This window comes from Narcine bancroftii, chromosome 14 (assembly GCF_036971445.1).
Source record: "Narcine bancroftii isolate sNarBan1 chromosome 14, sNarBan1.hap1, whole genome shotgun sequence".
Classification (NCBI taxonomy): domain Eukaryota; kingdom Metazoa; phylum Chordata; class Chondrichthyes; order Torpediniformes; family Narcinidae; genus Narcine; species Narcine bancroftii.
In genome coordinates, this window is record NC_091482.1 from 25,004,576 (window position 1) to 25,016,802 (window position 12,227).

The following is a 12,227-nucleotide window of genomic DNA, read 5'->3' on the forward strand; positions in this document are numbered from 1 at the left end:
CTTGACAAAGGCATTACTAAAGTACAGGTCATCAATCTTCACAGTCTCTTCTTCAAATCCTCAACCAAATTGGGAGACATGATTTTGCAAGCACAGACACCTACTGTTTATCCAGAATCAGTCCTTGCATTTCCAAATGCATCTCTGTCTTCCCTCAGAATCCTAAATCGAAGGCCATTTTTAAATGTGATCCTTTGCAACTGGGAGCCAGAATTGGTGACCATGTGCATGGGTAATGGGTGAACGAGACCATCAAAGTTAAGACATGGGAATCAGAGCTTTACTTGCAAGTTCTTAGAGTGTGGAATTATACCAGTCTGCTGCATATTGGTTGGGTACAAATATACAGATGAAAGTTTCTACAGCAGATGAATGAAGATCTGATGTGGTTATCTTAATGAGCTTTATAATTGGTGGAGGATAAATAGTTACAGAAGTCCCTGGCCTCATTTCCATAATTGCAATGTAACAGCTTTCTTCCTGAGTGAAGTTTAAGAAAAAGAATGCAAGTCGCAACTCTTGGGTAGATCAAGGCCGATTTGATTCCAGAAGCTGACATTCTGGAATCAAATCCCTGCAATCCCATGGACCACCAGATAGGAGAAATACTAATGCACTGTACTGCCTGCAACAATCCAAGGATAGTGATACAGAGAAATGAACGCAGGTGTCCCCAGAGGAGAATTAATAGTAAGAGAGAAAAGACATTGAGATTAATGCTTGTATTTTATCCTGCTACTTGCTGAAAGATTCTGAACATACTGCACCCTGGAATCCTTGATCTTGTTTGCCAGGAGTTTTATTCAGTGATGTCCTTAGTCATTAAATGTACCAAGGTAACTCTAATCAACCCCACCATGTCCACCACAGGTGATGTACGTGTAAATGAACAGCTGGGACTGTTGTCTATTCACACAATATTTCTACGGGAACACAATCGCATTGCAAGAGAGCTGAAGAGATTGAACCCACACTGGAGTGGGGATACAATATACCATGAAACAAGAAAAATCCTGGGAGCTTTTCAACAGGTAGACAGAAAATGTTACTAATAGCAAAAGATTACATTATAAACTGACATATAATTCTAAGCACTGTAAATATATTTGTATTAGTTAAATAAATTAATTCTATTGATGCATTTAATTTACTAAAAGTGTATTTTTATGTAAAAACCTTACCTTTGGGAAAGGGACCTGCATTATTCCTGGTGTCCTCAGATCCACACGATGTGGCCAACATAAGAATAAAAGAAATTGAGAAGTTTGATTGGCGTTTCGATCCTGAGGACAAGGCTGATCCTCATTCATGATTAGCATACAAGGGCAACCAGGTTTTTTTTTTCAAAAAGACCGTAAAATTTAACACTTTCCATTCAGCGATCTGTTTAAATGAAATTGTGCTTTTCATTACAGATTATAAATACCAGAGACTACATCCCCAAGGTCATTGGGGATGAAGCGAGTCAGGAGTATCTCCCAAGCTACAATGGTTATGATGCATCTGTCAATCCCAGTATCGCCAGTGTTTTCTCAACAGCGGCTTTCCGGTTTGGACACCTCTCCATTCAGCCAACATTGTTCCGCCTTGATGAAAACTTTAAGGAGCATCCCCAGTTCAAAAACCTGCCCCTGCACCTGACTTTCTTCAGTCCCTGGAGAATGATAAGGGAAGGTGGGTATTATGGTCTTTATATTAATAAGCTGGGCTAAGCCTGAGCCATTGCACAGATTCAAAAAGTGGGGCTGGGCTTCATTGAAGGGCACATCTTGGTCATGGCAGGAATTCTTGCTGTCATTAAATAGAGTTGATTAGACTAGACAACAATTTTATTCAAAAGGTTTGCTTCCTGAAAGAAAATTGGGGATTATGATAGAGAACTTCGAGTAATTTCAGATTTGCTGTATCCCTCAGGATGTTGGAGAAACATTAAATTAACTTTTATTCAATTTGGTATGTTTAATCGCATAATGATGCTGACACATTGCATTAGTTCAACTGACCTAAAAAGGTTTTGCCATTGATTTTTGTTTGTACTCGGCATCTGATGCCTCTCATGCCAATGTCCATCACTAGACGGCCAGCATTGATGGATTCCAGGTGCCATGAGACCACTTTTCCATGGTGGTAATGTCCTGGTGAAACCTTTCCCCGTGTTCGTCACTGACGGCACCAACCTCAGCAGGGAAGAAGTCCAAGTGCGAATGCAGAAAATGAATTTTCAATATGTTCCACTTCATAGTTTTGAAGTAGACTTATGACACGAAATCACAAAAATAGGTTATCTCTGCAAATCAAGTACGCGATAGAATCATTTTAATGTGGTTTTCGTGATCTGCAGCCCAAAATTCCAGAAAATTCACCCAAAATTTACCCAGAAGTTGTCCAGTGTTACCAGCCTGCAAATGTACCGAGACCCGGCGAGGGGCCCAGGCCTGGAATGTTGGTTATCCTCTACTTCCTATTGTTACTGCATAACCTCCAGAGTTTCTCCAGCAGAGTTGTGTATTGGACAATTAAGATTTTACATCTGGGTGTATTTTATTGATTTTTTTGCTGCTGATCATGAAAATCAGCTTAAATTTTCATATCACATACAGTTTTGTATATATAACCTATTTTTGTGATTTTCCTATCATATTTGAGTCTACACATATATTGCCCATAAAGCAAGCTGTTTTGGTCAGTCCAAGTACGCCTGGGCATGCACTCAGTGCAGATGCTATGCAAATTTTGTCTTAGGCCTGGGGATTCTTCGTCAGGATAGATGCAGACAGGCTATTAAAATAGCTCACGTACAGATACTGTGCATTACATTGATATAGATTGAACACACATTGAGGCACATGTTCTTCAGGCAATTGCATAGTGAATGTACTTAAAAGTAGCATTTATTGTCTTCATGAGGATTCAATACAGCAGAAATGTCTCATCAATGCTGCAACAGCTGCGAGACATTCTGTTACATTTGTAGTGAGTTGGCGCTTAAGGTTCAAAGATGCAGCATGACTGCACTTATTAAGAAAGCCTATGAGCTCCACTTCAGCTGTAAAATTGATGACCAAGGTGAAGCCTGGACTCATATTTGATGTGCAACCTTTCCAGTCAACCTTGCTCAGCATGAGCGTGCAATTAAATATCTCAAATTCAATAAAAAAATAATTTAATATGTCTCCAACTTCCTATGTGATACAGAAAATCTGAAATTATCTTCATGTTCATCTTGAAGTTGTCTTGTCATAATCCCCATTTATTTTTGCAGGAAGCAACCTTTCGAAAAATATTTGTTGTCCAATGTTATTGATTGCCATTTTTGCTGTTCTCTCTGTCCTCACCGTTGACAGGAAGTAGGAAGCATTCCTTAAGTTCGCCCTTCTTTGCTCTCTGGAGAGGGGAGGTTTGAGTGGTGCAATAACAAGGGCCAAGGGCAACTAACTCAGACCTACTCTATAAATAGTATTTTTTTAAGACAAGGAGCATGGTAACAGGCCCCCAATTTACACCCAATTAACCTACACTCCGGTACTTTTCAAACGGTGGGAGGAAACCAGAGCCCCCCCAGGGAAAACCCACGCAGACACGGGAAGCACATATGAACTCCTTGCAGCCAGTGTGGGATTCAATCCCCGGTCCAGATCGGTGATGCTGTAAAAGCGTTGCACTTACCACTACGCCAACCGTGCTGCCCCACGTCTGATCTGAGACAAGGTTAGCCCAATGCTATTATAGTAGCAGTGATCCCAGATCGAAACCAATGCTGTATGTAAGGAGTTTGTATGTGCTCCCTGTGACCTGCATGGGTTTTCCCCGGATCATCCAGTTTCCTCCCACACTCAAAATATATGGGGTTGGCCGTTTAATTGGGTGCAATTTGGCGGCATGAATTTCAGGGGGCCAGAAGAGCTTCTACTGTGCTGTCATTAAAGTTAAAATTAAATTTAAAATTTCTCAGCCTCAGCCTTGGAAACTCATGGAAACGGTTCTCATAGGAGGGCTCAGTGTCTTGAGTTCAACACAAGGAGGGGGTAGAAGAGATGAAAGAAGGCTTTGTTTAAATTTCCTTTCACATGTTTCCCCAGCACATGAATACATTTCCAGACCAATGGACTGGGAACACACCCTCCCACTCATGTACTGTGCATGGGTAAGGAGGTCCATGATATCCACTATTTTAAGGCAACTTAGGAACAAGTATTTTGCCACCATCTCTCTAGTACTGGATATCTATTCAATAAAATGGTTTTATTTATTCCCCCTTCATGCTAATGTTAGGGAACTTAAGGTTTGAGTTTCACAATTGAGAGGAGGTAAAGGGTACAAGTTATGTTGTGTTTGTAAAAATGTGGGAAAGTACAGTATGGTAATTTAAAGGTGCACTTGGTCATTCAAGCTTCATGAAAAATAACTCAGACAAGGACATTTGGAAACTTCAGAGCCTATAATTTACCTTCTGGGTCGTTTGTTTCACTGAAACAGCAATGCACAGGGGAGTTCAAACCTGTTTAATATTATACGGTAATGTCCAGAGAGGCAAGGCACATTTCAGCACTGATTTTCATCCATGCATTTGGAGCAAGCAGGTCTTCGCTAAGCTTGTGAGGTCTGGTCTCACATTACCCGAGTGGTTCCAGCTTATGGAGTCCAGTGTTGAGAGCCTGCCTCCTCAAGGATGGTCACCTTTAAAAAATCTACTTCACTGCCCGTTAAATTTTAATTGTTTTTATTTTAAATTTAAATTTTAAATTTTTAGACATATAGCACAGGAGCAGGCCATTTTTCCCCTCGAGTCCGAGCCACCCAATTAACCTACATCCCCAGAACGTTTCGAATGATGGGAGGAAACTTGGGAAAACCCACAAAAACACATGCAAAAAGAACAGACTCCTTACAAACAGCACAGGACTCAAGCCCCAGTCCTGATCACTGGCACTGTAAAGGCGTTGAGCTAACCGCTATGCCAACCATACCACCCTAAAGAAGCCAGGGTCTGTTCGTCAGACTGTCCACCACACAACTTACCTTTCCACAACAGTATCTCCCACACCACTCCCATCACACACCTTAACTCAAACACCCATATGCTTGTCATCTACCAATACTCATCACCCAACAGTATCCTTTGCAGTTGACCCTCATTCAATCCCTGCATTAACTAGAACCTGAAATCTCCCATGAGCCTCTTACATCAACCTGTCAACCAGCCTTGGCTTGAATTGCCGAACCTTTGGACCACCCTGTGGACCTAAAACTCTCATTTTACATAAGATTTTCCTTCTGATCTTGGCTCATCAATTCTTTGTCAGTCTCCAGCCAACCTCCATCCTTCCGATCCTGATCCAATTTCCATCCAACACTTCTGAACCTGGCTCCTTCCAATCCCCATGTTGCCAATCCTGCTTCTGATCCCTATCCAGCCAATTCTGATCCTCTCTGCCCCACCCTGGACCAATCTTTCCAATGCCCTTCACCCGAGCCTCTGTAAATCCACATCCCCTCCCCACACCCCACCCCTGACTGAGTTTGGAATTCTCTATCACAGAGAATTCTCTATCACCTCAAAGCTGAAGGAAATTAAGTTTAGACCAACAAAAAAAGAGAGCTGCTTTTGATTTCTGTTCAGTCTCATGCAATTTCATAAGGAATACCATTCATTCAGATATTCAGCACTTTTTGGATAGCTTACTTCAAATATGTTTTGGTCGAAGAAATATTGCCGCATGATTGCATCTTTGTTAAATCTTCCATTATTCTAACAACAACATCATCATTAAAAAGGTAAAGGATCACCAAAGCACGCTTTGTGTTATGCACAGGTGGCGTCGATCCCCTCATTCGAGGTCTTTTTGGTCATCCCGCTAAATTACACACACAGGACAAGCTGATGGTAGATGAACTGCGAGATAACTTGTTTAAGTTGACCGCTCATGTATCGCTGGACCTTGGATCTCTGAACATACAGCGTTCTCGTGATCACGGACTCCAGGGTAAGTGGATGCCAAGCAAATGTTGAAACATATAAGACTCATTATCAAAAGATAAGCTATTTTTTTTTTGAATAATGCAAAGTTTTCCATGAATATTGATCTCCATTTTTGTATAGAAGTGGATCATAGGGTTTGAGAAGCTGGGGCACATATTTTAATCGAAAGAGATGGCAGAATTATAATTGGGACGATACCCCTGGGTATTGCATTTGTTGAATTTTTTTGGTTACTTAGATGATACATTGATTTCTCTTCGAGAAAACGTTAACTGGAAATGTGTAGCAGGAAGTTGGCATCAGGGAATACTTAGATGGGATCATTAACTATCAAATGTGCACCAGGATTATGCAACAAGAAATAACTGTTAGGAGGACAAAAGCAGGAGAAGACGTTGTTTGGCACGGACTGTGGACTTGATGTTTGGGACGGACTGTGGACTTGTTGTTTGGGATGGAATGTGGACTTGTTGTTTGGGACGGACTGTGGGCTTGTTGTTTGGGACGGACTGTGGGCTTGTTGTTTGGGATGGACTGTGGGCTTGTTGTTTGGGACGGACTGTGGGCTTGTTGTTTGGGACGGACTGTGGGCTTGTTGTTTGGGACGGACTGTGGACTTGTTGTTTGGGACGGACTGTGGACTTGTTGTTTGGGATGGACTGTGGGCTTGTTGTTTGGGATGGACTGTGGGCTTGTTGTTTGGGATGGACTGTGGACTTGTTGTTTGGGATGGACTGTGGACTTGTTGTTTGGGATGGACTGTGGACTTGTTGTTTGGGATGGACTGTGGACTTGTTGTTTGGGATGGACTGTGGGCTTGTTGTTTGGGATGGACTGTGGGCTTGTTGTTTGGGATGGACTGTGGGCTTGTTGTTTGGGATGGACTGTGGACTTGTTGTTTGGGATGGACTGTGGACTTGTTGTTTGGGATGGACTGTGGGCTTGTTGTTTGGGACGGACTGTGGACTTGTTGTTTGGGATGGACTGTGGACTTGTTGTTTGGGAAGAACTGTGGACTTGATGTTTGGGATGGACTGTGGACTTGTTGTTTGGGATGGACTGTGGACTTGTTGTTTGGGACGGACTGTGGACTTGTTGTTTGGGACGGACTGTGGACTTGTTGTTTGGGAAGGTCTGTGGACTTATTGTTTGGGATGGACTGTGGGCTTGTTGTTTGGGATGGACTGTGGGCTTGTTGTTTGGGACGGACTGTGGGCTTGTTGTTTGGGACTGACTGTGGGCTTGTTGTTTGGGACGAACTGTGGACTTGTTGTTTGGGATGGACAGTGGACTTGTTGTTTGGGATGGACTGTGGGCTTGTTGTTTGGGACGGACTGTGGATATGCTGTTTGGGATGGACTGTTGGCTTGTTGTTTGCGATGGACTGTGGACTTGTTGTTTGGGACGGACTGTGGACTTATTGTTTGGGACGGACTGTGGACTTGTTGTTTGGGATGGACTGTGGACTTGTTGTTTGGGATGGACTGTGGGCTTGTTGTTTGGGACGGACTGTGGGCTTGTTGTTTGGGACGGACTGTGGACTTGTTGTTTGGGACGGACTGTGGACTTGTTGTTTGGGATGGACTGTGGGCTTGTTGTTTGGGATGGACTGTGGGCTTGTTGTTTGGGATGGACTGTGGGCTTGTTATTTGGGATGACTGTGGGCTTGTTGTTTGGAACGGACTGTGGGCTTGTTGTTTGGGACGAACTGTGGACTTGTTGTTTGGGTTGGACAGTGGACGTTGTTTGGGATGGACTGTGGACTTGTTGTTTGGGATGGACTGTGGGCTTGTTGTTTGGGATGGACTGTGGACTTGTTGTTTGGGAAGAACTGTGGACTTGTTGTTTGGGATGGACTGTGGACTTGTTGTTTGGGACGGACTGTGGGCTTGTTGTTTGGGACGGACTGTGGACTTGTTGTTTGGGATAGACTGTGGGCTTGTTGTTTGGGATGGACTGTGGACTTGTTGTTTGGGATGGACTGTGGGCTTGTTGTTTGGGATGGACTGTGGACTTGTTGTTTGGGATGGACTGTGGGCTTGTTGTTTGGGATGGACTGTGGGCTTGTTGTTTGGGATGGACTGTGGACTTGTTGTTTGGGATGGACTGTGGACTTGTTGTTTGGGATGGACTGTGGACGTTGTTTGGGACGGACTGTGGGCTTTTTGTTTGGGATGGACTGTGGACTTGTTGTTTGGGACGGACTGTGGACTTATTGTTTGGGACGGACTGTGGACGTTGTTTGGGATGGACTGTGGACTTGTTGTTTGGGATGGACTGTGGACTTGTGTTTGGGATGGACTGTGGACTTGTTGTTTGGGACGGACTGTGGACTTGTTGTTTGGGATGGACTGTGGGCTTGTTGTTTGGGATGGACTGTGGGCTTGTTGTTTGGGATGGAATGTGGGCTTGTTGTTTGGGACGGACTCTGGGCTTGTTGTTTGGGACGGACTGTGGGCTTGTTGTTTGGGACGGACCGTGGGCTTGTTGTTTGGGACGGACTGTGGACTTGTTGTTTGGGGTGGACTGTGGACTTGTTGTTTGGGATGGACTGTGGGCTTGTTGTTTGGGATGGTCTGTGGGCTTGTTGTTTGGGACGGACTGTGGACTTGTTGTTTGGGGTGGACTGTGGGCTTGTTGTTTGGGATGGACTGTGGACTTGTTGTTTTGGACGGACAGTGGACTTATTGTTTGGGATGGACTGTGGACTTGTTGTTTGGGATGGACTGTGGACTTGTTGTTTGGGATGGACTCTGGACTTGTTGTTTGGGATGGACTGTGGACTTGTTGTTTGGGATGGACTGTGGACTTGTTGTTTGGGATGGACTGTGGACTTGTTGTTTGGGATGGACTGTGGGCTTGTTGTTTGGGATGGACTGTGGGCTTGTTGTTTGGGATGGACTGTGGGCTTGTTGTTTAGGATGGACTGTGCACTTGTTGTTTGGGATGGACTGTGGGCTTGTTGTTTGGGATGGACTGTGGACTTGTTTCCATGCTGTAACAATCTAATGCTCTTTGATTATATACTAAGTAATTTAAGGGGAGGAATTTACGGAGGGGATAAAGGAGGGAACAAGCATCAGAAGCCAGAGGAGGTAGGGGAGGTCCTAATTGAACACTTTGCTTCAGTGTTCACCAGAGAGAGAGAGACCTCCATCGATGTAGAATAAGGTTATGTGTCTGATCGCGTTGAGGTTAAGGAAGATGAAAGGCTGGATCTTCTTAAAAATCCCCAGGACCAGACGAGATATACCCCAGTTTACTTCAGGAAGCGAGGGAAGAGATAGCTGGGGAGTTGGCGATCATCTTTGCATCCTCCCTGGCCACATATCAGAGGATTGGTGAATGGAGGATCTTCTTAAAAACATGAGTTAAGACTTACAGTGAAAGGTAAAAAGTTTAGGACTTTATTCCCTGGAGTGTACAATAATGAGGGGGAAATAGAGATAGACAGAGAGAGTAAATGCAAGTAGGCTTTATCCACTGAGGGAAGGTGCGATACAAACCAGAGGACATGGGTTAAGGGTGAAAGGGGAGAAGTTTAGAGGGAACGTTAGCGGGGATTTCTTCACACAGAGAGTGGTGGGGATGTTTAACAAACTGCCAGCAGAAATGCTGAATGCGGGCTCAATTTTAACATTTAAGAAAAATTTTGACAGGTACAATGATGAGAAGGATATGGAAAGATACGGTCTACGTGCAGGTCAGCAGGACTCAGCAGAATGATAATTTGGCACAGACTAGAAGGGCTGAAGAGCTTGTTCTCTGTGCTATGGGTCTAAGTGTGAAATTTTGGAAGGTCGTGCTTGAAGGCAGAGTGCATGATAATGGCAGGATTCTTAACAATGTAGAAGAACAGAGGGTCCTTGGGGGTCCAGATCCATAGATCTCTCAAGGTTGCTGCGCAGGTGGATTTGCTAGTTAAGAAGACCTATCGTATGCTTACCTTGAATTATTTCAGGAGTTGTGAGGTAATGTTGCAGCTCTGGTTAGACCACACAGATCATTGAGCTCAGTTCTAGGAGCTTCATCACTGGAAGGATGTGAAAGCTTTAGATTTTCAGATTTCAGATTTATTGTCAAAGAAAATACAAGACATCACATACAACCTTGAGATTCTTTTTCTCCTGCAGGTGTGGCAGAACGACCACTGATTGTTGTGCAAAAAAAAAATAACTGTATTCAGGGTAAAGCACCCAGTTGGCTCTCTAGAGACCAGCAACAAAAAAAAATCACTTGCCAATATTTCTAAACCAAAAACTAATAATGTTCTTGTTGAATTGCAATTGCTAGAGATGGGTTGACAAGTTTTTTTTTACTGCCTTGGTATTTCGCAGGCTACACTGCATGGCGGAGATTCTGTGGACTTTCAGAACCGAAAACCTTGCTCGAACTTACAAAGGTCATCAAAAATATGGATCTAGCAAGAAAACTCATTGAATTATATAAGGAACCGGCCAATATTGATGTGTGGGTGGGGGCAATCTCTGAACCCTTCTTAGAAGGTGCAAAGGTTGGCCCTTTATTAGCCTGCATAATAGGAAAACAATTCAGGAATCTGAGAGATGGGGACAGGTAATGACAATATTGGAATAATCAAAGCTTTGACTTCCTACTTCCCAACCAGTCATGAGGGAAGAAGAATTGTATATTTAGGAAGAGGAGGTTGAGATTGTGTTTCTCTTAATGCTGTACTTGCTACAAAGAAGCAACTCTCATTGGCACATTCCTCTCCATAAATAGGTCCCTTACCATGTGTTCTATTGACCAGTTAAAGGGTATAACCAATCAATCCCTCCCTCAGTCATTCAGCCATTCAAGGAAACCTGGTTGGTAGACCTAAGATCATTGCACTCGAGCTATTGTCCACTCAAAAGCTACATATTCTCTTACAATAGAACAGAGAATCGTTTGGTACAGGCTGGAGACTCAACCAGAAGAATATCAGAGCGTTGATAGACAAAGGACTTCAATGCAATGTTAAATTTTACATTTAGACATCCAGCACGGGAACAGGCCATTTTCGCCCAAGTGTCCGTGCCGCCCAATTTACACCAGATTAACCTACACCCCAGAACGTTTCAAAGAGTGGGAGGAAACCGGGGCCCCCTGTGGAAACCCTCGCAGGTACAGGGAGAACGTACGGAAAATGCAGGATTCGTAACCCGGTCTCGATCACTGGCATTGTAAAGGCGTTGTGCTAACTGCTACACCCACTGTGCAGCCCTGTGATCTGTGATTGTGTAGAGGAAATAATTTTTAGACAAATATTACATTCTCTTGAAACATTGTCATTGAATGTACTTTGGCTTCCAAAATAATTCCATCATTCCCATTCCCCCACTTGGTTTCATCTAGCCAATTCTCTCTCACACGTCCAATAACTCCATCCTGATTCTCCTATCATCCACCTGCACAGGAAATATTTTACAGCAGCAAATTACACCTCCAACCAATGTATCTTTGAGAAGTCTTCATCACATTTAAAAATTCAAAGGATGAGCAGGGAGTGTTGCAATTTCTAAGGCCTTGGTTAAGGGTTGAGAAGAGTCTAAATAGATCTTTTTTGAGTGGTATAAATACAATGGGCTAAATCAGGGGATGCCAAAGTGGTAGATATCAACCCCTGGGGGGTCGATGGGAATATCCAAGAGGTCAATAAATGCCAGTGGGTCAAAAGGGGGTCGATACTGCCAGGGTGGAATGGGGGGGGAGGTGTCGATTGAACTTTTGCAGTGGAAAGCAGGGGTGGATCAATGAAAAATAATGCCTATGGCAGTCGCGAGAGCAGACCTTGGTGGCCGCCATGTTGTATCTGGCTTCGGCCTTTGAATAAGTTGAGAGCAATTGGGAGGATGGACTAAGCATAGAAAGATGTATATGCTTCTTGTGCCTCTGGTATCACCCCCCTCCCCCAGCATCACCAACCCCCCTTCATCCAGCGCCGCCACCAAACACTCCCAGTCCAGTGTCGGAATTCCATGCCTGGGGCTCGATGAGCGATCAAATACTCCATAAAGGGGTCAATGGCCTAAAGCGTTTGGGGACCATTGGGCTAATTGGTCTCTTTCTGGGTATGTTAATAAAATATTATACTACCCCTTCGACCTTTTCCTTTCTACAGCTGTTAGACTGAGCTTCAATAAATTTGGAGGTAAGCAAGAAGTCTGCAGCTGCAGGGGAGCTAGTACAATGGACCAAAGTGCTGGAAGAACTCAGCAAGTCACATAGCATCCAAGGAAAATTA

General features: G+C 43.8%; 1 protein-coding gene and 1 long non-coding RNA gene across 6 annotated transcripts in view; one reads left to right on the plus strand and one right to left on the minus strand.

The window, feature by feature from the left end:
* The window catches only part of LOC138749225 (uncharacterized), a 69,911-nt gene that overhangs the window by 37,458 nt on the left and 20,226 nt on the right, over positions 1-12,227 (minus strand). For all 4 annotated transcript variants that reach the window (XR_011348492.1, XR_011348490.1, XR_011348491.1 and 1 more), the window contains exons 3-4: positions 9,927-10,013; positions 1,182-1,383 (exon numbers count right to left, since the gene is read on the minus strand). This is a non-coding gene — a long non-coding RNA (uncharacterized lncRNA). The remainder of the gene's footprint in view (positions 1-1,181; positions 1,384-9,926; positions 10,014-12,227) is intronic.
* Positions 1-12,227, plus strand: part of LOC138749223 (eosinophil peroxidase-like) — a 45,080-nt gene that overhangs the window by 24,016 nt on the left and 8,837 nt on the right. For both annotated transcript variants that reach the window (XM_069910338.1, XM_069910337.1), the window contains exons 9-12: positions 871-1,031; positions 1,416-1,674; positions 5,814-5,984; positions 10,318-10,555. In XM_069910338.1, the coding sequence (XP_069766439.1) occupies positions 871-1,031; positions 1,416-1,674; positions 5,814-5,984; positions 10,318-10,555 (829 nt within the window). The remainder of the gene's footprint in view (positions 1-870; positions 1,032-1,415; positions 1,675-5,813; positions 5,985-10,317; positions 10,556-12,227) is intronic.